The sequence below is a fragment of the Leptosomus discolor genome, chromosome 1 (assembly GCF_034619465.1).
Source record: "Leptosomus discolor isolate bLepDis1 chromosome 1, bLepDis1.hap2, whole genome shotgun sequence".
Lineage (NCBI taxonomy): Eukaryota > Metazoa > Chordata > Aves > Leptosomiformes > Leptosomidae > Leptosomus > Leptosomus discolor.
In genome coordinates this window covers 203136086-203163096 of record NC_141391.1, presented here as the reverse complement: position 1 = coordinate 203163096, position 27011 = coordinate 203136086, and the positions used below count along the sequence as shown (strand labels likewise).

The 27011-nt window shown below is 39.1% G+C and overlaps 2 protein-coding genes across 2 annotated transcripts in view; one reads left to right on the top strand and one right to left on the bottom strand.

Annotated features, from left to right (window-relative positions):
• Positions 1 to 27011, bottom strand: part of COG5 (component of oligomeric golgi complex 5) — a 194023-nt gene that overhangs the window by 155895 nt on the left and 11117 nt on the right. The window lies entirely within an intron of this gene.
• On the top strand, positions 278 to 1579 carry GPR22 (G protein-coupled receptor 22). The gene has a single exon (XM_009951879.2). The coding sequence runs from the start codon at positions 278 to 280 to the stop codon at positions 1577 to 1579; it is 1302 nt and encodes a 433-aa protein (XP_009950181.1).

The window sequence follows — 27011 nt, the reverse complement described above, 5'->3', positions numbered from 1 at the left end:
CCCTAAGTGGAAGCTTTTCACTTTTTTTTCTTTTTTTTTTTTTTTTAAACAAATCCTGCTTTCCTTTAAAAAGGAAAGCCCTTATTCTATATCCTCAGGCTTTTGAGTCCATAACAACTAAAGCTCTAAATATACAAACCAAGAGTTCAATAAGAATAGATGCTTTTCCTCCCTCCTCCTTCCCCAGCATTTATCTACAATAAGTCTTAAAAAAAGAAACCAAATAGTTCCATATTTTATTTCACCTTTCAGGAGAAAAAACAACTGCAACAAAAGAATGTGTTTCTCCCCCATTCTGGAAGTCAACATGCAGTCTGAAGCTAACATTACAGTCCGAGATGCCATTGATGACATCGACACCAACATGTACAGACCACTGTCATACCCATTAAGCTTTCAAGTTTCTCTCACTGGATTTTTGATGTTAGAAATTGTTTTGGGACTTGGCAGCAACCTCACCGTACTGGTACTTTACTGTATGAAATCCAACTTAATCAATTCTGTCAGTAACATAATTACAATGAACCTTCATGTACTTGATGTAATAATTTGTGTGGGATGTATTCCTCTAACTATAGTTATCCTTCTGCTTTCACTGGAGAGTAACACTGCTCTCATCTGCTGCTTCCACGAGGCTTGTGTCTCTTTTGCAAGCGTTTCAACTGCAATCAACGTCTTTGCTATCACTCTGGACCGATACGACATCTCTGTAAAACCGGCCAATCGAATTCTGACCATGGGAAGGGCTGTGATATTAATGACATCAATATGGATCATTTCACTTTTTTCCTTCCTGATTCCTTTCATTGAAGTCAACTTTTTCAGTCTTCGAAGCGCAAGTACTTGGGAAAATAAGACGCTTTTGTGCGTGAGTACAAACGAGTACCACACTGAGCTAGGAATGTACTACCACCTTCTCGTTCAGATTCCAATCTTTTTCTTCACTGTTATAGTAATGCTAATTACATACACCAAAATACTCCAGGCTCTAAATATTCGGATTGGTACAAGATTTACAACAGGACAAAAGAAGAAAGCTAGAAAGAAAAAAACTATTTCTTTGACCACTCAGCATGACACTACAGATGTGTCCCACAGCAGCGGAGGAAGAAATGTCGTATTTGGCGTAAGGACTTCTGTGTCTGTCATAATTGCTCTACGCCGAGCTGTAAAACGGCACCGAGAGAGACGAGAACGGCAAAAGAGAGTCTTCAGAATGTCCCTCTTGATTATCTCAACATTCCTTCTCTGCTGGACACCCATCTCTGTTTTAAACACCACCATCTTATGTTTGGGCCCAAGTGACCTTTTGGTAAAGTTGCGGTTATGCTTTCTAGTAATGGCATATGGAACAACTATATTTCACCCTCTACTTTATGCATTCACAAGGCAAAAGTTTCAGAAAGTTCTGAAAAGTAAGATGAAAAAGCGAGTTGTTTCAATAGTGGAAGCAGATCCCATGCCAAATAACGCTGTAATACACAACTCATGGATAGAGCCTAAAAGGAACAAAAAGATTACCTTTGAAGACCACGAAGTAAGGCAGAAATGTTTAGTACCTCAGGTTGTCACTGACTAGATTTCAGTATTCACCAAAACACATCAAGTGGAATATTTGAACAAATTGTAGAAAAATACTGCCAAATAAGAAAAACTTTTTTTACCTATTGGCGAGACTGTAAATTTTCAATATATATGTTAAATAGAGTAGGTCTTGTATATTCAATTTCTTCATTATGTAAGATATATGTTGCATGGCCGTTTGTTAGCGTAACACCATGTGTATATTTGTCAAAAATATTCAAGTCCTCTTTTTTAGAAAATAAATAGCCTTAAAGAAGTGCAAACTTTTAAAAATATTTGTATGGCTCAGTTTCTCTGTAAATATAAAAGAATTTTTAAACAAAAATTCCACTTGGGAATACTTTTCTACAGCACAAAGTCAACATTTTGCATGATACAGTATTTTTAAATTTAACTTATAAAGAGTATTGATTGGAGATATTCTGAATGCTGTACAGCTACAACTTGGACACATTTTGACCTCATATTTAGATACCTACTTACTTCAAATTTCTCCATTTGAAGTAAGTATTACCATGCATGTGTAGACAAAGCCATTTCTGTGATGACCTTCAATTAATGGTTCAGAATCAGTTTATTTTGATAAGGGAAAAAAAATTCAAGTTGGTCCAAAAATTGCCAGTACTTTTAAGAAAAGTAAAAAGTCTTGTGTATACAATCTCAGATCCACAGTTTCTACACAGAAAATACACAGCTTTGAATAATTACAAAGGAGGGGTGGAGGGGGTAAGAGGGAGAAAGACAGGCTAAATGAAGGCAAAAACCACAGACAAGAAAGTTACTGGGCTTGATGATAAAAGACAACCAACCACCAAAGCCATTCCTGTGCAAAGGCTTAGATTTTCACACTGAAGGGGTTTAGATAGACTTCTAGTGTGACATGGGAACCTTTTATACAGAGATTTTTCATTCATACCATCTATCTACATAGACAGATACAGCTGTCAAGTGCCACAGCTGAAGCAGAAGATAATTTTCTTGCCCGCAATAACTTTTTTATTATTTTTACTTCACTTCTCCTTCAATGCTCTTCAGTTATAGCCATGCAACTGCTTTGTCACAACCCAATCGTCAATAGTGCCAGCTACCCTATTTCTGTATTTCCTGGACAGCCATGGTATACCGTCATTCTACAACCTCTTTTTCTATTTCATCTTATACCTGCAATGAAGAACCAAAAAGCCTTAAGAAAACATCATTATCCATAGCACTGTAAGCAAGAATTAAGGTATTTATCCAAACAAAAGTTTGCTAAGTGGTTTGCACTATCCGATGCTTAAAAAATGCATGATTTCAATGAACAGTGGCTACATTCATTGACTTAGTTACCAGTCATGGGGGGGAGGGGGGAACAAAACAAAAAACTGCAAAATCAATTAGCATGATTTCGCTTGTCTTGTTATATAAACTGCACAGTGCGTCACCAGCTACCAGTATAATTAAAAGGCTAATTCTCGATAAGTATTGGCTTCTATAAAAAAAAGCAGAACATATCCTTGAGAGCTAGTTTGACTAAAATATTACATTAAAAATGAGGATTTCTGAAGTTGCATATAAAAAATAGTGGGTTTAAAGAGCAAAAACCTATTTTTCAGTACATTATTAAACTATCAATCATATGTGTATCACCAAAACTGTTTGTGTGGTTAAAAAAAAGAAAAAAAAGACTCAAAAAAATAATACTACAGCTTCGTATTCCACAAAGACCAGCCACTTACAGTAAACCAAATTCTGCCTAGGAGTTTTATTATCTAACTGATAATAATTTGTTCTCTAAAATTACTGTGTAACATATATTCAAACACAATTTCACTGGCTTTTTTCTAAAAGCTAGCCCAATGACATCTGCATTGAACTGTCCTTTTATGCAAGAAGCTTTTTTTTTTTTTTTAAATCCCATATGCACCAAATTTATCACTTCAAAAACATTCTTTCAGGAATAAGCTCTTCTGAAGAGAAATGTGACCAAAAAATCCTAATCAGGAACTACTGTTTTTTCTTTTTTGTAACAGTTCTTCCTTTCTCTGCCTAGCTATCCTCTGTATTTTGAACACTAGGAGGAGGAGAAAGTGGGATCTCTAGGGTTAATGGCATGATTTCACTGATTATTTATCTTCCAATAAAGCATTCTTAAATCAGTTAAAAATACTTTCATTTATTTAAAAAGAAGAACAACAGAAATCATAGTGACCACAACACATGAATAAGCTTACATCACGTCCTTATCTGAAATACGCATTTAAGAAAAGCATTCAGACTTGAAAGGGTTCTTGACAACATGACTTTACTTCTTAAAATTAAATAAATGCTCAAGAACTACACATTTAATGTTAAAAGCTCATTCATTAGAAAGTCAGATTCAATGAAGCTGTACTTCATAACAAAGAGAAAATGTAGCTTAGGAATTAGTCAGAGAGATTAAGTCAGGTTTTAAAGGCTATGTTCATCACAGTCATTGATTGCCCTTAACAATATAAGCAAGTTCATTTTTACATGTACTGTTCTTCCCTTCATTAAATAAAGAAAACAAATTAAAAAGGACTTAGACTGTGTTGGAGTACACTTTGAGGTATGCAGAAGAAAATCCTGCATAGAGCAGAGAGTAATACAAGTAAGAATATCTGCAATCCCATATACACATAGGAGTCATTATAAAACAGAATCATACATGATCTGTACCACAAAGACGACAGATTTAACACAAACAAGACAAAATAAAAGAGTAACTAGTGAAGGAACACTGTATATCCTACCGATACAGAGAGGATTTTAGGAGGGATATGAAGGTGTGTCGTGGGTGCTTGACAGACAGACTAAAACAGAATGCAAAAATAGGCAGCATCACTGGAGAAAAAAGGGCAAATATATGCCATAGTATTGTACAATAAGAAGCCCACTACATTCTTAAAAATGATCTCACCCCAGTGAGTCATTAGTTCAATTACATTTCACACCACTCCGCCTAAGGCAAGCAGAATTGTATAGGACTCTGAAAATATTAATTCCAGCAAATACATCTCAGAAACACAACCAACCACCACCATTTTCCACACATTCTCTGTCCCTTAAGTATTAGCTGGTATCTGATTATGTTGTCTTTTAACTTCAAAATGCATTTCCATTCAATTTTGCATTGTAAAATGAGGTTAGCCCACAGTAAAAAAAAAGCTGAGTAGACTCCCAGTATCTCTTAGAATATTCAAGACGCACACCTTAACACGCTAGTACATCACAAACCAGCGAAACACAAATGTAAATACATCAAAAATAGCTAGTTTCAAGTTGGCAACAATTTTTATAGATTACAAGGCACTGCTACATGGTCAGAAGTACTTCATTAATACCAAGGACAATAGGAATCACTTTGGTGATTTCTAAATATATTAGATTAAAAATGTATGCGTCCTGATACATATTAGATCGATACACCTCTCTTCCTTCATTGTTACCTAAATACACACATGTACAATATAAATATGTACGTAATTATTATATGTCCATATGCAACAAAAGTGGAGTTCAACATTAGCATCTATTTTATATTTATATAAAAATATAAAAATTTTTTTTTGTAAAAAAATTTTTTTGTAAGAGTATCTCTGAACTGGACTGACAGGCACAATCCCCTACAACACATATACTTAAAAGCCTTCTCTTCCCTACCACCACTTCTTTTTTTCTTTTTCTTTTTAAATGAAATAATGCATTCCACATGCTATATTGATTTACCTGGGCATAAGGAAGAATTTTTCTGCTCCCTTAACTGTTACATATCTCATATTGCAACGCACGTATAATAGTTCTTTTTCAACATCGATGTATGTGCTAGTCATCAGAATTCTGAATGTTTTAGACATATGTTTGTTTCCTCTGAAGAAAGTGTTTTAGTTACCAATTGCCATTAAGCTCTTTTAAAACGAGAGAATACAGCATTCTTTAGCAAAGTTTCAATGTAGTATTAAAAAAATACAGAATATACTAACTTACCCTTCCCTCTCCCATTGTTCAAACAAAATACCTCCAACTTATAGCTAAGGACAATCAGCTTCTGTCTTAAAACCTTCTATCTTTATAGCAGCCAAATTCCACTCCCACTTCACATATTCTGCTGCAGTATCACCGAATTTATTTGTCTTACACCAACAGGAGAGAAGAATCTGACTCTGTAATTACCTTCTACTTTTTCTACTTCATAGAACACTCGTGAAATTCAAGAAGCAAAATTAAACACAGGGTTTGGGGTTTGTTTTGGGGAGGGTGGAATCTGAAAAAAAAAACAAAAAACAAAAAAAACCCAGACATAACTGACTAATAGGAAAATCAAAATTGACTCATACTCAGTGAGTGTTAAAGAAGAAGGATGTGAAGAAGGTGGAGAGTACAGGTCAAGAGGAAAAGGGCAGAAGGTGGAAGGAACCGCTGTAAGGCAGCTATGGCCATCAGGACCACAGAAAAGTGGAAGGCAACATGCACCCGCCATGGAAAGAATGCTAACCTTATTTTTTAGATTATAATAAACAAAAGTACAAGAAGAACTTATCTCTGAATCATCAGGTGTGATATGTGGGTTTGCCAAAATTGCTGGGAGGAGAGGAGAGAATGACATGAACAGCAGCTCCAGAAAATACTTTTGATTTAACAAATTATACACAGAATAACAGACAACTAGAGAGCGTGCATTATTCTACGACCTTTCTTCTGAGAGATAAACTACACATTTCACTGAGTGCATATAGAGTACATGCATTACAAGAACAGACGTAAAAAGAAAATGTTATTACCTGTCTGTTTCCAGTGATAAATTTTAAAAAATGCTATTGAATTTTTCCTCAAATCAGTATTGGTCAGATAACTTCAGTTTCTCTTGATGCTTCAAGTGTGTTTCACTATCACAGTATGTTCTCAACCTTCTTTATCTCAATTTAATTATTTTTGTAGAGTAATAAATTGAAGGAGAAATATCATTAGACATCTTTGTGCTCTTTGCTACAATTACATTTCAGTGATTATTATAAATTGAGCCTGAACGGAAAAAATACAGTCCTGTGTTTTTACTTTATAGATTTCTGTATCATCTGTTTTCCTATTTTACAAAGAAATTCTCACACAATAAAAAGAAATTCAGCTGAAATTAAAAAAACAGACTTGCAGTGAAAGCTCTGCGGTAGGTACAGAACCTGAAATTATTAAAATATAATTCATTTTTTATAGTTTGAATGAATTACATCCTTTGAATATAAGCATTTCTATATCCTCATTCCGATTCCTGACACCACGCAGTCAGGCAAGCAGGCAGGCAGGCTGACTGCACAAAGCTGTTGGGAAACAGCATGCTCTTGTTTCCTTTCCAAGCTAGGTTTTCAGGAATATACTTCGGTTCCTGTTACTCTGCTATGCTCTCTAACTTCCTACCCTATCTTGCAACAATTTAATGTGATAGCACATCTGATAAACAAATCAATGTCACTGCTGAAACATTATTGCTGTAAAATCTGTCACTCTGCCTACGTCAGACTCTTATTAACTGAGCAACGTTAGCAAAGCTTTACTTTCAACTGTACTAGGATCTCTCACAATCTGTTGTGAGATTTTATTTTTTTTATTAATTAAACTCACTTTAAACTCAATTAGCAGGGGGAATAAAAGCACAATAACTAATGACAACTTATTGCTACTCTGTACCATGGTTTTCTTCCAAATCATACTTTAAGATATTCTTCCTAAATCCCTGTCACAAATAAACCAAGAAGGAAGAAGGGAGAAGTAGAAAAAAACCTCATGTGAGCTTTCCATATTAGTAAATTATTAAAAATATACGTGATACTTTGTGCACCAGGTTGATTTACCAGTGTGCTAAAAAAATGCACAAGGAAAAAGAAAATGGGAAAGGAACTCTATTTTCAATGTATGTATCATCAAAAAACAAGAGGTGAATATGAGCACGGCTGCTGTAAAACACCTTAAGAATAATGAAGATTGACTGTTCAAGTTAACAGCTCTAACAGTAAGTGAGACCTATTAACGAATGAGAACAAAACAAAAGACGTGAAAAGAGTATGTGGGAAAAGAGAAGGTTTTAACAAAGTTATGTGGTTCAATAACAATAGCAGTTTCCGCAGACTAAATACCCAACCCAAAAAGAACTCCCACAGAACACTAATTTTTTGTGTTTTGACAAAATACCACACACCTGCACATATATGGAGTACTATAAGAAGATTTAGCATAGGTATTTGTTGCTACTGCAGTCAGTAAGTAAGGTTATTTCATGAGAATTTTTTTTTCCGATATAACAGACCTTCTAGAAGTATATTTGCATGTAATAAAAACATGACTGTTACCTGAATTATAAATTCATCTTCTGAAGAGTTACCAAGCAAATATCAAATCGTAAGAGATTTCTAAACTGAGCAAATCACTTCATTTTCTATGTTTAAATGGAAACAAACATTTACGTTTAATAATTTTGATCGTATGAGGTTATATGCCCACATGCTACACAGCTCACCTGCACTTGTACCAAACATGGATAAAGCACAAAAAAGTGCACATGAAGACAAGCTAAAGACATCTTTAAAAAGATTAATGTATTCAGGAGCTTCTGATAAATCTTGCCTGAGTTGCACAACTTACTCGACTCCAGAAGCAGTTTAAATAAAGTGGAATAAAAGTGGGAAATTTTTTATTCAGTCTCTGAGACTTCGTTACACCCCAATTTTTGTTTCAGTCAAAAATCTCAAGTTTCGACTACATCTTTAGTTTGCAAGTTAGGTCAGCTAATAATTGGGGGGGCAGGGGCGGTGCAAAATATTTGGAATTGCAGGGAATCTGCCATAGAAACAGCATGTTCTCAAAATAATAGGATGTTCCTTCTCTTAATGAGGTTAGGTCTTCACATCTTTCCCTGAAATGACATACAAAGAGATATAAGACCATGCTGTTCTTCAGTTGAAGAGGGTCTACCTTTAAGATAACAAAGCCAGTAATCAGATTTGGTGCCTGTAAGCAATGGAAGGTTGGACCTGAATGGTAAACAAATAAAAAGACAGGACTACTTTACTTTTCAAACCATAACTGAGAAGAGTTCATAAAATTCTTGATAAAACCAATATTTGAAAACTATGTGCATGAGTCGGGAGACAAAGAAGAAAAACTACTCCTGTGAAAACAGCCTATTTTTAAAACAGTTTCCTGTGTCCAAGAACTAAATATTACTCTACACTACTCACTACTTCGTATTACAAACAGCAACACTTTCACTGGTCTTTAAGGCAAGGCAGAAATGACAGTTACAGAAATACTGGCTCCCATCCAGGACTTGAACAAAGATTAGACTTCAGTCTTCTTTTTATAGCTATTTGGTTAGATTTTTTTAACCTGAACTGGTTCACACTTTAATTAGAAATTAACAGGATAAAATTGGTTATTCTGTTTAAGATTTGAAGAACCAGTATTTACTTGAGGAATTACAACAACATTGTGTACACAATCGCATTTTTCAATTATTTTACACTTCAGAATTTGCCAGGCCTCATTTTCCTGTCCTTAGCTCTTGTCAATTCTTTCCCTGCTAATCAAAGACCCCTTCTGCGACCCTTTATTTTCTCCCCATGAATGCACCTCTACAGTCTTAATCTTCAAGAAAAAGAGACCATTTAATCTCCTACTGTGACATATGCATAATTGCATTTATTCACAGGTATCCACCAAACTATGATTTTATCTGTACAGCACAATTCCCTATACCAATTGCAGAAGCACTGGTTTGCCTGACAAAGCTGCATGAATGCCAGAAAAGAAACAACATTGGTAAAGCTATCCCAGCACGGACACAGACCAATCCCAATGCTTTAAAGAAGTTTAGTACAATGTTTTCATATTTGTAAAAAGAGACATCATACTTTTTTCTTTTTTTTCCCAAAAGCATGTTACATGTACACATTGAACATTCAAGGTGCTCTGCCCATTCACAGCTGAATGTTGTCCAAGTATACAGGGATGCAAAGAGGAGGGCTAAGGCACACTTGGAATTAAATCTGGCAAGGGATGTCAAAGACAATAAGGGCTTCTTCAAACACATCAGGAGCACAAGGAAGACTAGGGAAAATGTGGGTCCACTACTGAACGAGGCAGGGGCCCCAGTAACAGGATACAGAGAAGGTGCAGTCGCTGATGCTGCCTTTGCTTCAGTCTTTACTGCAAATGCCCGTCCTCAGGAATCCCAGACCCTGGAGGTAGGGGAGGAAGTCTGGAGAAAGGAAGACCTTCCCTTGGTCAAGGAGGATTGCGTTAGGGATCTTTTAGGCAAACTAGACACTCACAAATCCATGGGCCCAAGTGGGATGTACCCACGAGTGCTGAGGGAGCTGGCAGATGTTATTGCTAAGCCTCTCTCCATCATCTTTGAAAGGTTGCGGAGGACAGGAGAGGTGCCTGAGCGCTGGAGGAAACCCAGTGTCCCTCCAGTCTTCATAAAGGGCAAGAAGGAGGACCCAGGAAACTACAGGCCAGTCAGCTTCACCCCCATCCCTGGAAAGGTGCTGGAACAGCGCATTCTGGATGTCATCTCTAAGCATCCTCTATCCTCTAAGTGGAGGAAAAGAAGATTGTGAAGAGTAGTCAGCATGGGTTCACCAAGGGGAAGTCATGCCTGACCAACCTGATAGCCTTCTGTGACGGCATGACTGGCTGGGTGGATGGGAGGAAAGCAGTAGATGTTGTCTATCTTGACTTCAGCAAGGCTTTTTACATTGTCTCCTATCGCATCCTCATAGGGAAGCTTAGGAAGCACGGGATAGATGAGTGGACAGTGAGGTGGATTAAGAAATGGCTGCAGGACAAAGCTCAGAGGGTTGTGATCACCAGTGCTGAGTCTAGTTGCAGTCCTGTGGCTAAGCGGTGTTGCCTAGTGGTCAGTATGGGTCCTGTCTCGTTCAATGTATTGATAATGACCTGGATGAAGGGACAGAGTGCACCCTCAGCAAATGTGCTGATGACACAAAACTGGGAGGAGTGGCTGACACACCAGAAGGCTGTGCTGCCATTCAGTGAGACTTGGACAGGCTGGAGAGCTGGGCAGGGAGGAACCTAATGAGGTTCACCAAGGGCAAGTGTAGGGTCCTGCACCTGGGGAGGAATAACCCCATGCACCAGTACAGGTTAGGGGCTGACCTGCTGGAGAGCAGCTCTGCAGAGAAGGACCTGGGAGTCCTGGTAGACAAGTGGACCATGAGCCAGCCATGTGCCCTCGTGACCAAAAAGGCCAATGGCATCCCGGGTTGCGTTACGAAGAGTGTGGCCAGCAGGTCGAGGGAGGTTCTCCTCCCCCTCTGCTGTGCTCTAGTGAGGCCACGCCTGGAGTCCTGTGTCCAGTTCTGGGCTCCCCAGTTGAAGAGAGACAAGAAACTACTGGAGGGAGTCCAGCAGAGGGCTACAAAGATGATGAGTGGACTGCAGCATCTCTCTTATGAGGAAAGGCTGAGAGACCTGGGGCTCTTTAGCCTGGAGAAGAGAGGACTGAGAGGGGACCTCATCCATGCTTATAAATATCTACAGGGTGGGTGTCAAGAGGATGGGGTCAGGCTCTTTTCAGTGGTGCCCAGCAACAGGACAAGGGGCAACGGGCACAAACTGGAGCACAGGAAGTTCCACCTGAACATGAGGGAAAATTTCTTTATTCTGAGGGTGTCAGAGCACTGGCACAGGCTGCCCAGGGAGGCTGTGGAGTCTCCTTCCCTGGAGATATTCAAAACCTGCCTGGACGTGATCCTGTGCAACCTGCTGTAGGTGAACCTGCTTTAGCAGGCAGTTGGACTAGATGATCTCCAGGGGTCCCTTCCAACCCCTGACAATCTGTGATTCTGTGATTTGCCCTTAGTGAAGCCATGTTGGCTGTCAGCAATCAAAACACACAAATTTGTTTGACAACACGTATTTTCCATAAAAATGTAATTGACTATCATTAATTCATCTTTACAGCCCTGAATTATTTTTTCAAATTAACTGAACTTCTCTATTATTTTTCTCTAGCAGCTTTGTGTCTGACTGACTTTGATTTCAACAGAAATACCCTGTTTATCCTTCTGAATGTTTGAACCACACAAGTTGGACTTTCTCCTTCCCCATTCAGTAAGGGGTTACAAACAAATAGCTCTAGGAAGTTAGTGCATTTGTGTAACATCCTCCTTAGTTATTGTTGGATTACAAGGTATGTTTACTTTATGGAAGAGCAAATCACCTTGCCTCCAAAAATAAAGCAAGAGCGTTTACTGAAAAATTCTCCTATTCTAAATCTTTATGAACTATCTGGAAACCTGTATATTAATAAGATTATTCCATGACAGGTATCCTTCTGGTTCCTGCCAGCCATGGATTTTTCTGCAATCTTTCAAAGTTATCATATCTTTACTCTACACTTGTAATGCATTCAGTTGTGTTTATACATTGTTTTCCAATTATAGTTGTAGTCTTTTCTTTGTCACTGCATTAGAACAGGCTTTTAGCCACAACTACCCTCTTTCTTGATTGCCAAAAAGTCAGTATTTCACAATCTAATATAGTCTTCTCGGTAAGCTTTTGACTTTCAAGTTTGTCTAAATACATTTGCCCAAACTACTGAACAGAAGATTCTCTGCATTGGAAAATTAACACTTTCAAAAATGAAACATTAAACACTGGGTCTATTCTTAATTTGCCCTATGCATCATGACTGGCCGCTCTGGCAACAAGTGGCTTCCAAATTCACTAACTTTATTTACCATAAGAGAATCCAGAATAATGTTTCTCCTTATTGATAATTCCTACGTTAGAAATTTGTGGTCTTTTACCACTGACCATAGAGGAAAAATAGTGTAGGGTCCCAACACCATTCTTCCACATATCTCAGAAACATTGCTTAGACAGCAATGCTTCCATTGTTTGGGGTTAATTCAGTGGGTTGTGAAAGTAACATCTTTGGATTTTGTTAGCTGGCTCTCCGACCTTTATGCATTTACAGATACTTCTATTGTAACTTCTCATTCTGTTACCCCCAATGAAATTTTCCAAACATGATTTGCTACCACCATTATTTGATCTTCTAGTGAGCATTCTAATCAAATGCTCACCTCTTTTCCTTGGTACCACAAGTTACCTGTCCATTTCATCCACTTCTATGCTCTCTCACTCTGACTATTTCTGAACCTGGTTGTTCAAAAAGAAAAAAAAATAATCTGTTTTCTCAGACACTTACACAATACTGTAGTGTTATTTCTGAACTAACCATGTTCTTCAGTACCAGCCACCAGGCTATGCACTAATAAATATTTCAGTCCCAGCAGAAAGAAAAAGATCTATATTATGAACTGATTCTCAGTGTTACTTCCTTGGCCACAAAACAACTGATTTCACCATTGGCCATACAAAAACAAAAGAAAGCACACATCCTCCCAGCTATCCTCAGCCAACTTCCCTAGAAAAAATACTTGTGACATTTCTCCACATCTTCCCATGGGGAAGTGATTATCTATTGAACTCAAACCACTGAGTCTGATCACCTCTGAGATCATTACTTTTGTTCTGGGAAAACTAGTCTGCAGCTTACTACTGAATTTCCAAGTACCGTAAATGCTTAGGAAAAGGAGAACAGAGAAAGTTATAAATGCCAATTCCCACCAGAGCTTCAGACAGTGCATATGCAGACCTGCCTGAAACATAAAATTGCCATTTCCTTGTAGAACCTCCACACAGAGCAGAACAGACAACTAGATGTGCACTCTTTCAGATGTATCATTCTAGCTGTGAAGTCTGTCAAACTCTACAGAACTGAATTTTTCCATAAAAGTTGTTAGCGTCACTGACTTGTTTGTTTATAATAGGTACTGACTTGTAGCTTTAACTGTTTACTTAAACATTTACATCTATTGAAATCTAGTGAGAATACACCACCACTCAATTTAGAGATGACATCCCTCTGCTTTGCGAATATCCCTGTGTTCGCTTGTAATTTTAAATTATGTAATCCAACTTGCCTTTCTCTTCAGGAACATACACAGAAACCTGTGAGTAGATACCTTTTTCTTTGTTTATATAATATGTAAAAGACTCTACAAAATATTTTCAAACTCTTGCCAGCTATTCTTACTCTCAATAACGTATGGATAATTTACAAGATGCAAAAAAATAATCTTTCAGAGATTCACATCTACCCTCTGTCTCTCTTCCCTTCTCTCCCAGCCAAAAGTAATTCTTTTAAACTCTTTTCTCATCTTTGGCGTGCACAATTTTATTTTATTTAACTAATACAGACTTTTAAAGTCAGTGCACAAAAAAATACTAGATTCAAAGGCAGACAGAGCTTGCAGATACCTTTGGGTCTTGATAATTTTTGTATGTCACCTGGAAACAGAAACTCATAGCTTTCATTTCTACTTTTAATTATTGTAGTTCTATTAAAAAAGTATGACTACCCAGTAACAGAATACTTAGTCTCAATCTCAAAGATGCCCTAAGATCTATACTAGTTACACAATCACAAGTGTTTCAAAGTAATTAAAAAAAAAATTGTAAAAACCTGCAGTTGTATTTATCCTGTATAGGACTAAACACAAGCATTGACAACTACAAGATTATCTATGTTACTGGTTCTTCCAAATCCTTTCATATCTCCAGTCTCATGACACACCCTAGCTAACAAACACAAAACTACTTACTGTTCAAACACTTAAAAAGATCAAGGGGTAAAGCAAAAATAAGGTCCCAACACTCGTACCATCCTTCTGGTGGGGAATAAGTATTCCTTAATAGCAGAACAGAAACAGGTTTGGTATAATTCTTTTCTGGTCTATAGGGATACTGTGAGAAGACAGCAGAAACAGAATATAAGTGTAGATTTCAGATTTTAGAGTCACACTTTTTAATTCACTAATTGCAAAACAAACAAACAAAAACCAGAAAAAAAAAACCCTACCTTACGAGACCGGGCCTTTACATTTAAGCTCGTTAATAAGAAAAGACAGGATAGTGTAATTACCAAGACCTTCTTCCACAACTTCCCTCTTCCATCACTCCTTGTGTTCTTCATTTCCAACCAGTCCCTCTTTCAAAATTCCCCAGACCCTCTTTCAAAATGCCCCAGCCCTTCTCCATCAGCCTTATCCAAGTGGGACAGATATATCCTCTGGCTCTCAAAGCCCTAGACCATCTGACACATTACCAAAGCAGACAGAAAATACTGTAGTTTCAGTGTTTTTAAGAAGTAACACGTACTGGCTTAATCTCAAATGAGGAACTGAATGTGCTACCAGGGCAAACACTATCTGTGCTTCCTGTGCATGACAGTACACAAGAGAGTTGAAATGCCTATTAACTTATCAGCTGCATGACTGGTGCAGCTACTCTGCTGTCCTGACATTAATTCCTCTCACAGCACAAAACAACTTTTTGTAGTCCATCACATCCCCCCCTCCCCTTCCTTAGTTCTTGTCCACTATCATTTCTTTCCCACGGGGGTCCTCTGAACTGTTAGAAGCAAATAAATCAAGAGCTGTCAGGCCCCAGACTTTACTCTGTACCTGTTGAAGCCTAGCTTAGTGTAATACTGGCCTACAACCAAAACTTCAGTTCTCTTTAATATCTTTTTCAACAATCTAGACAAGGGGATCAACTGCACCCTCTGTAAGTTTGCAGATGACACAAAATTAAGTAGGAGTGTCAATCTGCTGGAGGTTAGAGAGGCTCTGCAGAGGGATCTGGACAGGCTGGATCGATGGGCTGAGGCCAATGCTGTGAGTTTCAACAAGGCCAAGTGCTGGGTCCTGCACTTGGGTCACAACAACCCCCTGCAGTGCTACAGGCTTGGGGATGAGGGGCTGGAAAAGTGCCCCACAGAAAAGGACCTGGGGGTGCTGGTTGACAGCCAGCTGAACATGAGCCAGCAGTGTGCCCAGGTGGCCAAGAAGGCCAACAGCGTCCTGGCCTGTATCAGATATAGTGTGGCCAGCAGGAGTAGGGAGGTGATCGTGCCCCTGTACTGGGCACTGGCGAGACCAGACCTCAAACACTGTATGCAGTTTTGGGCCCCTCACGACAAGAAAAGACATTCAGGTGTCAGAGCATGTCCAGAGAAGGGCAACGAATCCGGTGAAGGGTCTGGAGAACAGGTCTTATGGGGAGCGGCTGAGGGAACTGGGGTTGTTTAGTCTGGAGAAGAGGAGGCTGAGGGGAGACCTTATTGCTCTCTACAACTACCTGAAAGGAGGTTGTAGTGAGGTGGGTGTTGGTCTCTTCTCCCAAGTAACAAGCAAGAGAACGAGAGGAAACGGCCTCAAGTTGGGCCAAGGAAGGTTTAGATTTTGGGTATTAGGAAGAATTTCTTCACTGAAAGGGTTGTCAAGTATTGGAACAGGCTGCCCAGGGAAGTTGTTGAGTCATCATCCCTGGAGGTATTTAAAAGACATGTAGATGTGGTGCTTAGGGACATGGTTTAGTGGTGGACTTCGCAGTGCTAGGTTAATGGTTGGACTCAATGACCTTAAAGGTCTTTTCCAACCTAAACGATTCTATGATTCTACACCTTAGATCATGACAATAATAATCACAATTAATATTAATAATGAAATAGTAGCAACCAGATTCAGAGTTAGACAGCAAGGAGGTTGAAAGAGCAAAGCTTTCCAGAAACGTAAGGAACAAAAGGTGTGGTCATCTGTAACTGGGAACAAGAGGCAAAAAGAGCAAAAGACTTTGATGGGCCTGGAACCAGGATAAAAACTGTTAGAAATAATCCATGTGCTACAGCAAAGGCAACCTGAAAACTCTAATTAACTTCTGACACAGCCTTGCCAATGAGACATCAATAACATACCTGTCAGGAACAGATTAACACCTCAAGATAGAAAGCAGAGTACTAAATCCATTTTGAAACACCTGATATACAGCCCTCTGACAAGGTCTAGATACTTGAGACCAAAATTAACAAATGCTTAATAACACAGCAAAAACAAAGTCTTCAAGTAGTTATAGCTAAAAGACTAATCTCATCAAAAACAGAAATCATCTTAATGCTAACATGAAAAAACAGTTTCATAATTCACTCAATATGGTAAATTTGAAACATGTTTATGGCCATTTAAAGGAAACTAGACATCAAGAAACCCCACCATTACAATTATACCTGGATTTATTTTCTAGAGCCGTATGCATAAAGAAAATTAAATTTTGGACTTTGGAAAACAGTGACACAGGAATGAAACCATAATGAATTGACATTAACAGAAACAAGCTTTGAAAAACCCGAGGAAATGTGAATTCAATTTCCTACTAATTTAAACCCCTACTAATTTAAAGGTTAGGTTGAAAAACAAAATCCCAACATGGTATTTTTTTCTTGTTTCAATTCAAACTTAGTCTTTTCTCTCATGTGCCTGTAATTATTTAGTGTCTTCTATCGAAAATGGTTAGAAAAGGAATGCATGGCAGAGATTAAGTAAAACATGCCAACTAGTCTCATAAAATACTTTGTCTAACCTAAGGTTCCCAAGCTAGGAATCCTAATCACAGCAATTAGATGGTAAAATCTGTATGTTTTGTCTGCTTTGCTCAAAGAAGATAAAGAGCTCTTACACTATTAGCCTCTTACTAATGAAAAATTGTACTGAGTTTTGCAAGTCATTTTGTTACATGCACATTAATTCAGCACCTTATAGTGAATAGTTCAAATTAATGAACTTGCTACATACTAGTAAGATTTTTCTTCCTTTATTTCAAGCCAACAAAAACCAAAGTGATATCTACAGAAGCGCCTTAACTCTGCATAAAAGGTAAAGATGGCATAAAATAAAATAAGATGGCCTACAACAAAATTGTTGTATGCATAATTGAAGCTGAGAAAGAAATAAATGGGTTGTATAACAAATACAGAAGAGCACAAGGACTAGCTCCTATCCTCATGATACAAAATATTTGGTTGTACATCATAATTCATGAAATCACAACTCAGCAGAAGCTTGAGTAGCTCTTTCTTTTACATTAAATTACAATAAATCAAGTAGTGACTTTGGCAACACGAAGCCAGGAACAATATCAAGAAAATAACAAGATCTTCTTAGTAACCAAGAGGACTTTTTACTAGCATTAACTATGCATAGCTTTCACGGCACTCCTTTTCTTGAAAAGACAGATCAACTAATAAAACCAGAATCTTTCTAAACACAGTAAACTGAAGCATTACAAATATGTTTTTTTTCTTCCTCTTTATCAATCTAGAATACAGAATCATAGAATGGCTTGTGTTGGGAGGGACCTTAAAGATCACCTAGTTCCAACCCCCCTGCCATGGGCAGGGACACCTTCCACTAGATGAGGTTGCTCAAAGCCCCATCCAACCTGACCTTGAACACTGCCAGGGAGGGGGCAGCCACAGCTTCTCTGGGCAACCTCTTCCAGGCTCTCATCACCCTCACAGTGAAGAACTTCTTCCCCTCCCTGATAAAGAGTCCCTCCCAACCTTTCCTGTAGGCCCCCTTTAAGTACTGGAAGGCTGCTAGAAGGTCTCCCCAAAGCCTTCTCTTCTCCAGGCTGAACAACCCCAACTCTCTCAGCCTGTCCTCATAGGGGAGGTGCTCCAGCCCCCTGATCATCTTTGTGGCCATCTTGGTGGCTCAAGCAGGTCCATGTCTTTCTTGCACTGGGAGCCCCAGAACTAGACGCAGTACACCAGGTGGGGTCTCACCAGAGCAGAGGGGGAGAATCACCTCCCTCAACCTGCTGGCCATGCTCCTTTTGATGCAGCCCACGTTTTTTTTGATGCAGCCCAGGATGCCATTGGCTTGCTGGGCTGTGAGCGCACATTGACGGGTCATATTCAGTTTTTCACCCACCAGCACCCCCAAGTCCTTCTCTGCAGGGCTGCTCTCTATCAACTCATCGCCCAGCCTGTATCTGTGCTTGGGATTGCCCCAACCCAGGTGCAGGACCTTGCACTTGGCCTTGTTGAACTTCATGAGGTTTGCACAGGTCCACCTCTCCAGCCTGTCAAGGTTCCTCTGGATGATTTCCCTTCCCTCCAGTGTGTTGACCACAACACAAAGTTTGGTATCATCAGCAAACTTGCTGAAGGTGCACTCAATTCCACTGTCCATGCCACTGACAAAGATGTTAAACAGCACCAGTCCCAATACCGACCCTTGAAGGCCGCTCACCACTGGTCTCCACTTGGACATCAAGTCATTGACGGTAAGTCTTTGAGCGCAACCATCCAGCCAATTCCTTATCCACCAAGCAGCCCTTTTGTCAAATCCATGTCTCATCAGTCTAGAGACAAGGATGTCGTGCGGTCAAATGCTTTGCACAATTCCAGGTAGATGATGTCGGTTGCTTTTCCCCTATCCACCAACACTGTAACCCCATTGTAGAAGGCCAGCAAATTTGTCAGGCATGATTTGCCCTTAGTGAAGCCATGCTGGCTGTCACCAGTCACCTTCTTTTCCATGTGTCTTAGCATACTTTCCAGAAGGATCAGCTCTATGACCTTGCCAGGCACAGAGGTGAGAATGACAGGCCTGTAGTTCCCCACATCTTCCTTTTCTCACTTTGTAAAAATGGGTGTTATGCTTCCCCTTTTCCCATCAGTGAGAACTTCACTAGACTGCCACGACTTCTCAAATATTACGGACAGTGGCTTGGCCACTTCACCCGCCAGTTCCCTCAGGACCCACGGACACAACTCATCAGGTCCCACAGACTTGTGCCCCTTCAGGTTCCTTAGATGGTCTCAAACCTGATCTTCTCCTACAGTGGGAGTTCTTTGCCTTCTGCAATTTGGGCAGTGTGGCTGGAGCACTTGCTGGTGAAGACTGAAGCAAAAAATTCATTGAGTAACTCAACCTTCTCCACATCCCGGATAACCAGGTCTCCCATTTCCTTCCAGAGAGGGACCACATCATCCCTAGTCTTCCTTTTGCTGCTGACATACCTATAGAAGCTTTTCTTGTTGCCCTTGACATACCTGGACAGATTTAACCCCATTAGGGCTTTGGCTTTCCTAACCTGATCTCTGGCTGCTCAGACAATTTCTCTGTATTCCTCCCAGGCTACCTGTCCTTGCTTCCACCATCTGTAGGCTTCCTGTTTATGTTTGGGTTCGTCCAGGAGCTCCTCATTCATTCACGCAGGCCTCCTGGTGTTTTTTCCTGACTTGCTCTTTGTTGGGTCGCATTGCTCCTGAGCTTGGAGGAAGTGATCCTTGAATATCAACTAGTTTTCTTGGGACCCTCTTTCCTCCAGTGCTTTATCCCATAGTATTCTACCAAGCAGATCCCTGAAGAGAGCAAAGTCCGCTCTCCTGAAGTCCAGGGTAGAGAGCTTGCTGGGCACCCTCCTCGCTGCCCCCAAGAATCTTGAACTCCACCATTTCATGGTCACTGCAGCCAAGGTTGCCCTTGAGCTTGACATCCTCCACCAGCCCCTCCTTGTTGGTGAGAATGAAGTCCAGCATAGCACCTCTCCTCATGCTTAGGACTGAACAAATTCAATTGCCTCTGTTGTACGAAAGTGAGCTGCATGGTTCTACCAACATTATCGCATTAAAAATAAAGAATAATTATTTTGCAATATATCGGACTGTCACAGAATGACCAGTATTATCCATAAGAAACATAGTATATGCTATCTATGTATATAGATATATCTATTTATTATATGTATATCTATTTATTATATATTATACAACTATTTTGTGATTAAATGCACTGTTAACCATATACAGTTAATCACAATGTAGCTAGAGCAACAGACAGATCATCATTTTCAGTTTTACCAGATGCTGAAGAAAAGCAGTTCAGACAGTATATTCTATATGCATTTCACATGTGACATTGACTTCACATTTGTGGAATACTTCTCATTATTTTTAAATTTTCATAAGTCTGAGGTTGGAAAAACTAAGCTTCTACATAAAAGTGAGTTCTCAGTTTCCAAATAGTTCATGACTCTTTGTTTTAAAGCTACAAATATTAAGGCTTTTAAATTATTTGTATGTCTGCTTGACCTTCCCACCAGAGACAAGCTTTTGGCTTGCAATACTACAAATAAAACTTTGTGCAACCACTTCTTGCAAAATCTTCCATCCAGGTAACAGAGCCTCAGCAAAAAAAAAGAAAAAAACAACTCAACTGAAAGGAACAACATGAAATTGAAGAACACGGAGGTTACTCTTAGCTACAAAGAGGTGTAGCATATTTTAGCCCAAACAATTTCAGTGAAAGTCTGGCAGTGTTACTGCTAAGACTACCAGAGACAAAATAAAAAAGTTTTAGCAAAGCATTTGCACTTACTATGGATGTAGATGTGCCACCTGAAGCAGTGCATTTCAAAAATAATGCAGATGGCTCTGAGCCAGTAAGACAATTGAGTCATTCTCAGCAGGACTATCCCAGGCAAAGCATCACGTTAACATGGCCATGTAATTTCTATTAATCAAATCAGTTCACTTACACCTAAAGAACAGTGCATTGTGCTACACAGACATATGCTGTATAGTTTTGGAGGACACTAGGTCTTGCAAAAGGCACTAAATTGTAATGCATCTAAACCCCTAAGCAAAAGCACCATGAATACTGACTGGTAGTGCTCGGTATTTTGATAAACACAAAACAATATTCATCGTTGTTCCCAAATAATAGAAAATTACAGGAGCAAATTAACATCTTTCTTAACAACAGTTGGAACACTGACAAATGCATAGCTTGTCTTCTTTCCCAGCAAAGGAAAAAAAAACTAGATACATGACATTTACAGTCACATAGTCAGTACCACCTCCCTTTTCCTGCTCACTGCATTCTCCTAGAGAGTATTGACATAATAGTTTCTGAGGGTCAATTTTACATCAAGCAGTCCAATTGAAAAAACCCACAACAAACCCACACATCAAAACCAGCCAACCAAGCAACCACACACACTCCACCAAAAAAGAAAAACAAAATCTCCCTATAATACGTTTTCTATTAACAGAGTTTCTCTGAGAGAAACAAAGGTAGCAGGTCAGCTTACTCAGTCCTCCTGCTTCAATGCAAAACCCCCTCCATTTAAACTACTCCTGGTACATGTTTTGTCTAAACTTGGAAAAAGCTAAAAAAGCTTCCAATACTGACTTCACAGCTCCCGTGAAATTACCATTACTGGCAGAAACCTTTCCTAACATTTTAGATAAAAAATTTCATTGCTCCATTTCAGGCTCATTACTTACTATTTCGATCACGGTGGATATGGAGAGCCATTTACTCCCTTCCCATTTGAAAAACTTTTATTTATCTGAAGAATGCTACTCTGCCTCTCAGACCCTCTTCTCCAAACCAGAGCGCCACACACTTTCCATTCCTCCGCCCACTGCCCATCCTCAAGACCTTCAGCCATCATTAATGCTGTACTTAAGACTTCCTCAAATGAGGTCCCTCAAAAGGGACTTGATACTCCAGCCCAAGCATGAACAAAGGATTTGTTTCAAGTGTCTTGCACACAAGCACCCTTCCTTATAAAGATCAATACAAATTTTGTTGCCAGCAATGTCACGCTGCTATAAAACAAATGAACAAGTGGCACTCAATTCCTGAGGAACTGTCAAGCTTCTCTGCAGAACTGTTACCCATACAGTAATTTCTTCTATTCCTGCTGTTAACTACAGCTATTTATTGCTAGGACTTTGCACTTGTCTGGAAGAAAAATTAGATCAGTTCAGCTAAGATGTATCTGCAATTTGCTAAGAATATTCTTCATTCTAATCCTGTTTCCCAACATACTTTCCATTCTTCTCTGCTTGATCATTACATGTAAATTTAATAAGGATATACCATATTACATCACTCAAATCATTAATGAAAATACTAGCCAGCTGCAGAACACATTTCAACAAAACCCCACTTGATATATTGCTGGGCAACAGCAAACAACTGATGATGACTTTCTCAAAACTCCTGCATTCATTGCACAACATTTTCACCTGGATTATATTGCTGATCCTGCTAGTGTGGCATGGTGTCAAGAGCCCCATTTAAATCAAACTACAAGACAGTCATTGACCTCTCTAATCCTCAGATCAGCTATGCTGCCAAGAAAATACAGTTGGTTAAACAGGACTCATTCTTGATAAATCTATGTAGCCTACTATTTAATAGCACTTTTATATTCTAGACTCCTACAAATAGTTTATTTGTTCTAGAGTTTCTTTGTTTAAGGAAGTCAAGCTAGTTTGAGTCGTCTAATTAAAATAGGAGCCAGGGAGTTCTATTTTCAATAAAACTCTCCGGTCTTCTGGATTCTCATCTGTCCCCCAAGAAGTTCCCAAAGATAACCACTAAGAACAATGAGATTACCTTGAAAAGCAGTTGAGATACATCAGGATGAATACACATATTGTTTATATTTGTATTTTTAAATATTTGTATATATACACATACATACATAGGCACACAAAGGAACACATTCTCCTTTCTGCAGAATAGGTCCATGTTTTAACAGCAACAGAGAAAAAACTGACTTCTTAGGTTTAACACATTTGGAAAGATTTTGCTCTATTTAATGTCATAAGCATTTTCAAAGATGGGGAAAACACGGACCATGTGACAATACTGCAACATGTAACTACAAGAACAAGATGTAAAAAGAAACAGTGAATTTTCACAAAGAAATTTAATTCTCTCCCTCTATCAAGAGGCATTTTGTATTACTGTAATATTATTTTGTATTACTGTAAGACACAAACTAGGTGACAAGCTCTAATACTACAGATGAATTCACAGTCTTTACAATGGTGTTCCCTTTCAGTGGAAACTCCAGGGTACTACATGCAGTAGGAATACTAGAAAAGCACCCTGAAACAAAGAAACTTCAACACTTGACAAGACAAGTCCCACCAATGCAATCCCCATTAGGGCAGGCAGACAGACAAGAGGTCATTTTCCTCCTCTCACGTCCTCTAATTTTGATTCTAACAGACATATCTGCTATATCCAGGCTTTCTCTTGTTTAAATGATGTCATGACCCATCTTGTTTACCCTAGAAAGGTGCTGAGTCCAATTTCTATCTAGCCTCCGAATTTTTCAGGCCCAAGATTACTGCCACCTTTGTGCAGATGTCACAAGTTCTGGAGCGCATTTCAGAAGACAGGGCTACCACCATCTACATTATGCCAGCTGCAAAGAGGCCTTCCAGGCATAGCCAAATAACTTCTTTTAAATTATATTTCACCGAGCATCATGCATATTCTAACTAATTTAAGTTTTCTCCATGCAAGCTACACTTCTTTACAAGTAGCATCAAAATCGAGCTTTATTTCTTTCAATTTCCCTTAAGTCTTCTATTGTCATGTTAAGTCTAAATAACTGTCACGTGTAAGCTTTGCTCCCTCTTTATAGAGAACACAATACATATGTAGAGTTTTCTCCCTTTTAGCTAGCCTTCTGTAACTGACACTATTTTGCCTTTTCTCTAGCATTATTTAGCTTTTAAGTAAGGTCATAGTCTTATCTTCCCCCATCCTCTCTTCTCATAAGTAACATGGAAGGCAGTATTGCCCTGGAGAAACTTCTGTATCAAAGGCACCCAAAACCGTATTTCAGTAGACCCCCTTCCCCTTCTTGTTATGGCTGCACAGCTTAGTCACAGACTAACTCTGAGTTTACAAAAGAACAAAATGATGGCTGCTGTGAGAGCCTGCCTAAAGTATGATGTGCTCACAAGGTCATTCAAGCAAATAAATTCACCAGCTGTGAAATAAACTATAGTACAACCATACAGAGAGACCATAATGAATATTATATGAATAATGATGACATCTGTTATAGGTATTTAACAAGAAAAAGATATAAATCCTTTGTTGTCCAGAGCTAGCTCTGTAACTGACAGATGGAATTAACAACCTGTCCACAGCCAAGCCAGCCATTCGCTGCACAACTAAGAATCTTTTCATCTTCATCTGATCAGTTCCTGGCCACTGTTACAGACAGTAATTTCTGCATACCCACATAGAAGACAGATTTTTTAATACCTGCAGAATTTCTTCTGTGAAAGGGAACTGTATACAGTGTACCATTTTCTTGTCACGTTCTATTCTTCAAACTTGCTTAGGAATGTTTCTTTTTCACTTTATAAAATATTTGTATTAAAATATCACCCAGAAGCGTAGTTAGGCCATGTAATTCACTGCATTAGGCACTGTGTGTCATCTGAATATACCACTTGCTTTACCTATCCCGATGCTGAATTGGATTGTATAATATGAAGAATCACCTCTAAAGAAGCAGCTAATAGTTTATTCAATGGACTTTCACCGCTCTCTTTCTATTTTGCTAGGGAACCCAAAGAATTGTCTTGTAAGGTGGAGGAGTTGCAGAAGAAGGTTCAGAGGGGTTTTTTATATATACATATATATATATATATATATATATATACACACGCACACACATTAATCACATTTAACCTCTAAAAATTATATAGGGAATTAAGTTTTTCTTCTTATGCCAAACTGGGAAGCTAATTTCAAATAATATAAAAGCCCAACACAGAGGAATTTTAGATCTACTTTAGCTTTCAGTAGAGACCTCAGTGAAAATACTGCCAAACACTTTCAGAGTGAAGTTCCTAACGTCATCCGCTGAAGCTGGAGATCTGCACAGCTCCGTCTCCAATACCAGGCTTTCACACTACTCGTGTCTACCACTGATCTACTACCATCAGATGGTGCAGTGCATCCCAAGCTCTCCCAAAGCTTTTATATTTCACCAGTGAATAACCAGTGCCTAGTCTGTTCCCCATGCTTCCCACCCTCCTGACACCACAGAGCACTACATCAAGTTTCCCACCTTTCCAAAGCACAGCATTTCCACAGCCTCATCCCTCACTGCTGCCTCACTGCTCTCCCGCCCCACGCCACCGCCTCCACCACCACTCACCCCCACACACACACATATCTCCCCCACATCCCAATTCTTTCCAAGGCCACGAGCACAGCATGGTGCCTCGTCAGACACATGCCAAAATCCAGCATCCCTGCAACACATCACCTTCCCACTGGTGCCCGCTGCGGTACCCTGATCTGTGCTGACTCCAGCCACTGTGCACTTTCCCCACCTCTCAATAGAACTACCCCATACCCAGCAAGCCACCATCTCACCACAGAGCACAGACACCTCCAGTTCACCACACCAGCTGCTCCTCAGTGGGCTGTTCCCATCCAATTGGGTGCTGGGCATCGTGGCCAGCTGGGAGGCAAGAATAATTCAGACCAGCCAAGGCAGCAGAGGATAACAAAGAGCAGACAGCCAGAAGATGAGGGAGAGAAGCAGACGAAAGGTTAGAAGAGAAGAAAGGAAGAGATACCAGGAAAAGAGGGAGAGAGAAATAACAGTAGACAAGGGATTTTACCTGGCCATAAACTATCCGGAATTAAGGATTAAATTAAGGACCACAACCCTTGGCTCCCCCCACTATGGACTGCAGGCTGAAACTCAAAAAGGCTTCCTAAGGGGACATGTTTCCCTTCATCTTTAACAATAATTACTGAGACTTTTCTAAGCTTCAGGAAAAGACCAACTATTTGAAAACAAGAAACGCAAGAGATTGTGACACTTTAACAAAAGAAAGTGCAAGCTCTTTTTTTAAATGGTAAAAGGAAAAAAAAAAAAAAGAGGAAGGAGAATAATAAAAGGCATTTTCTTTACACGAAAGAAATCCTAAAAGCTACATGAGAAACATCTCTGATTTTACCATTAAATTGTACTAATTATTTGAATAGGATCTAGCACTCAGATTAATCCCACAAGATTTGTAATTCAAGTAGTTAAAAGACAGTATTAGTTTATATATACTGAAGATGTGAAGGGAGGCCAAAACAGAAAGAAAATAAGACTTCAGAAAAAATAGAAAATTAGAAAAAAGTATTCTAGCTTAGAATGCTACAATTGATGCTTAAGTGCTTCAGTCAAACTGATACGCTAAATAAACATCTAAACTTTCTCTTTGTAACACAGCATCTGCTAATTATAACGCTAAGTCATTGTCTAATAATTTTTTGATTACACAGTATAAAAAGAGCAGTAGTGACAAATATGCACAATAAACCTCAGGATGATTCTGAATGTTCGATGGTTCAGCCCTCCCACAACCTATTTTTGGAAGCCAAAATTTGAATACCATTAAATCAAAGGAGAAACAGCTGGCAAGATACCATATACAAGACCAAGGCTAACGGGATGCTCCTCACTGCATTCTGCAGCACAGTGTGGAAGCAGCCAAGCTAGCTCAAGTATGGAAAACAGACTAGCAATGAAGCATGAGCTTCATGAGAACTAGAAGCAAATAAAATACAGGGTAAATTAGTCGCAACTGCAGCTTCTGTATCTTCCAGTATCTTAATTAACTTAGATATCTGTATATTGTATCACATACGGCTTTCACA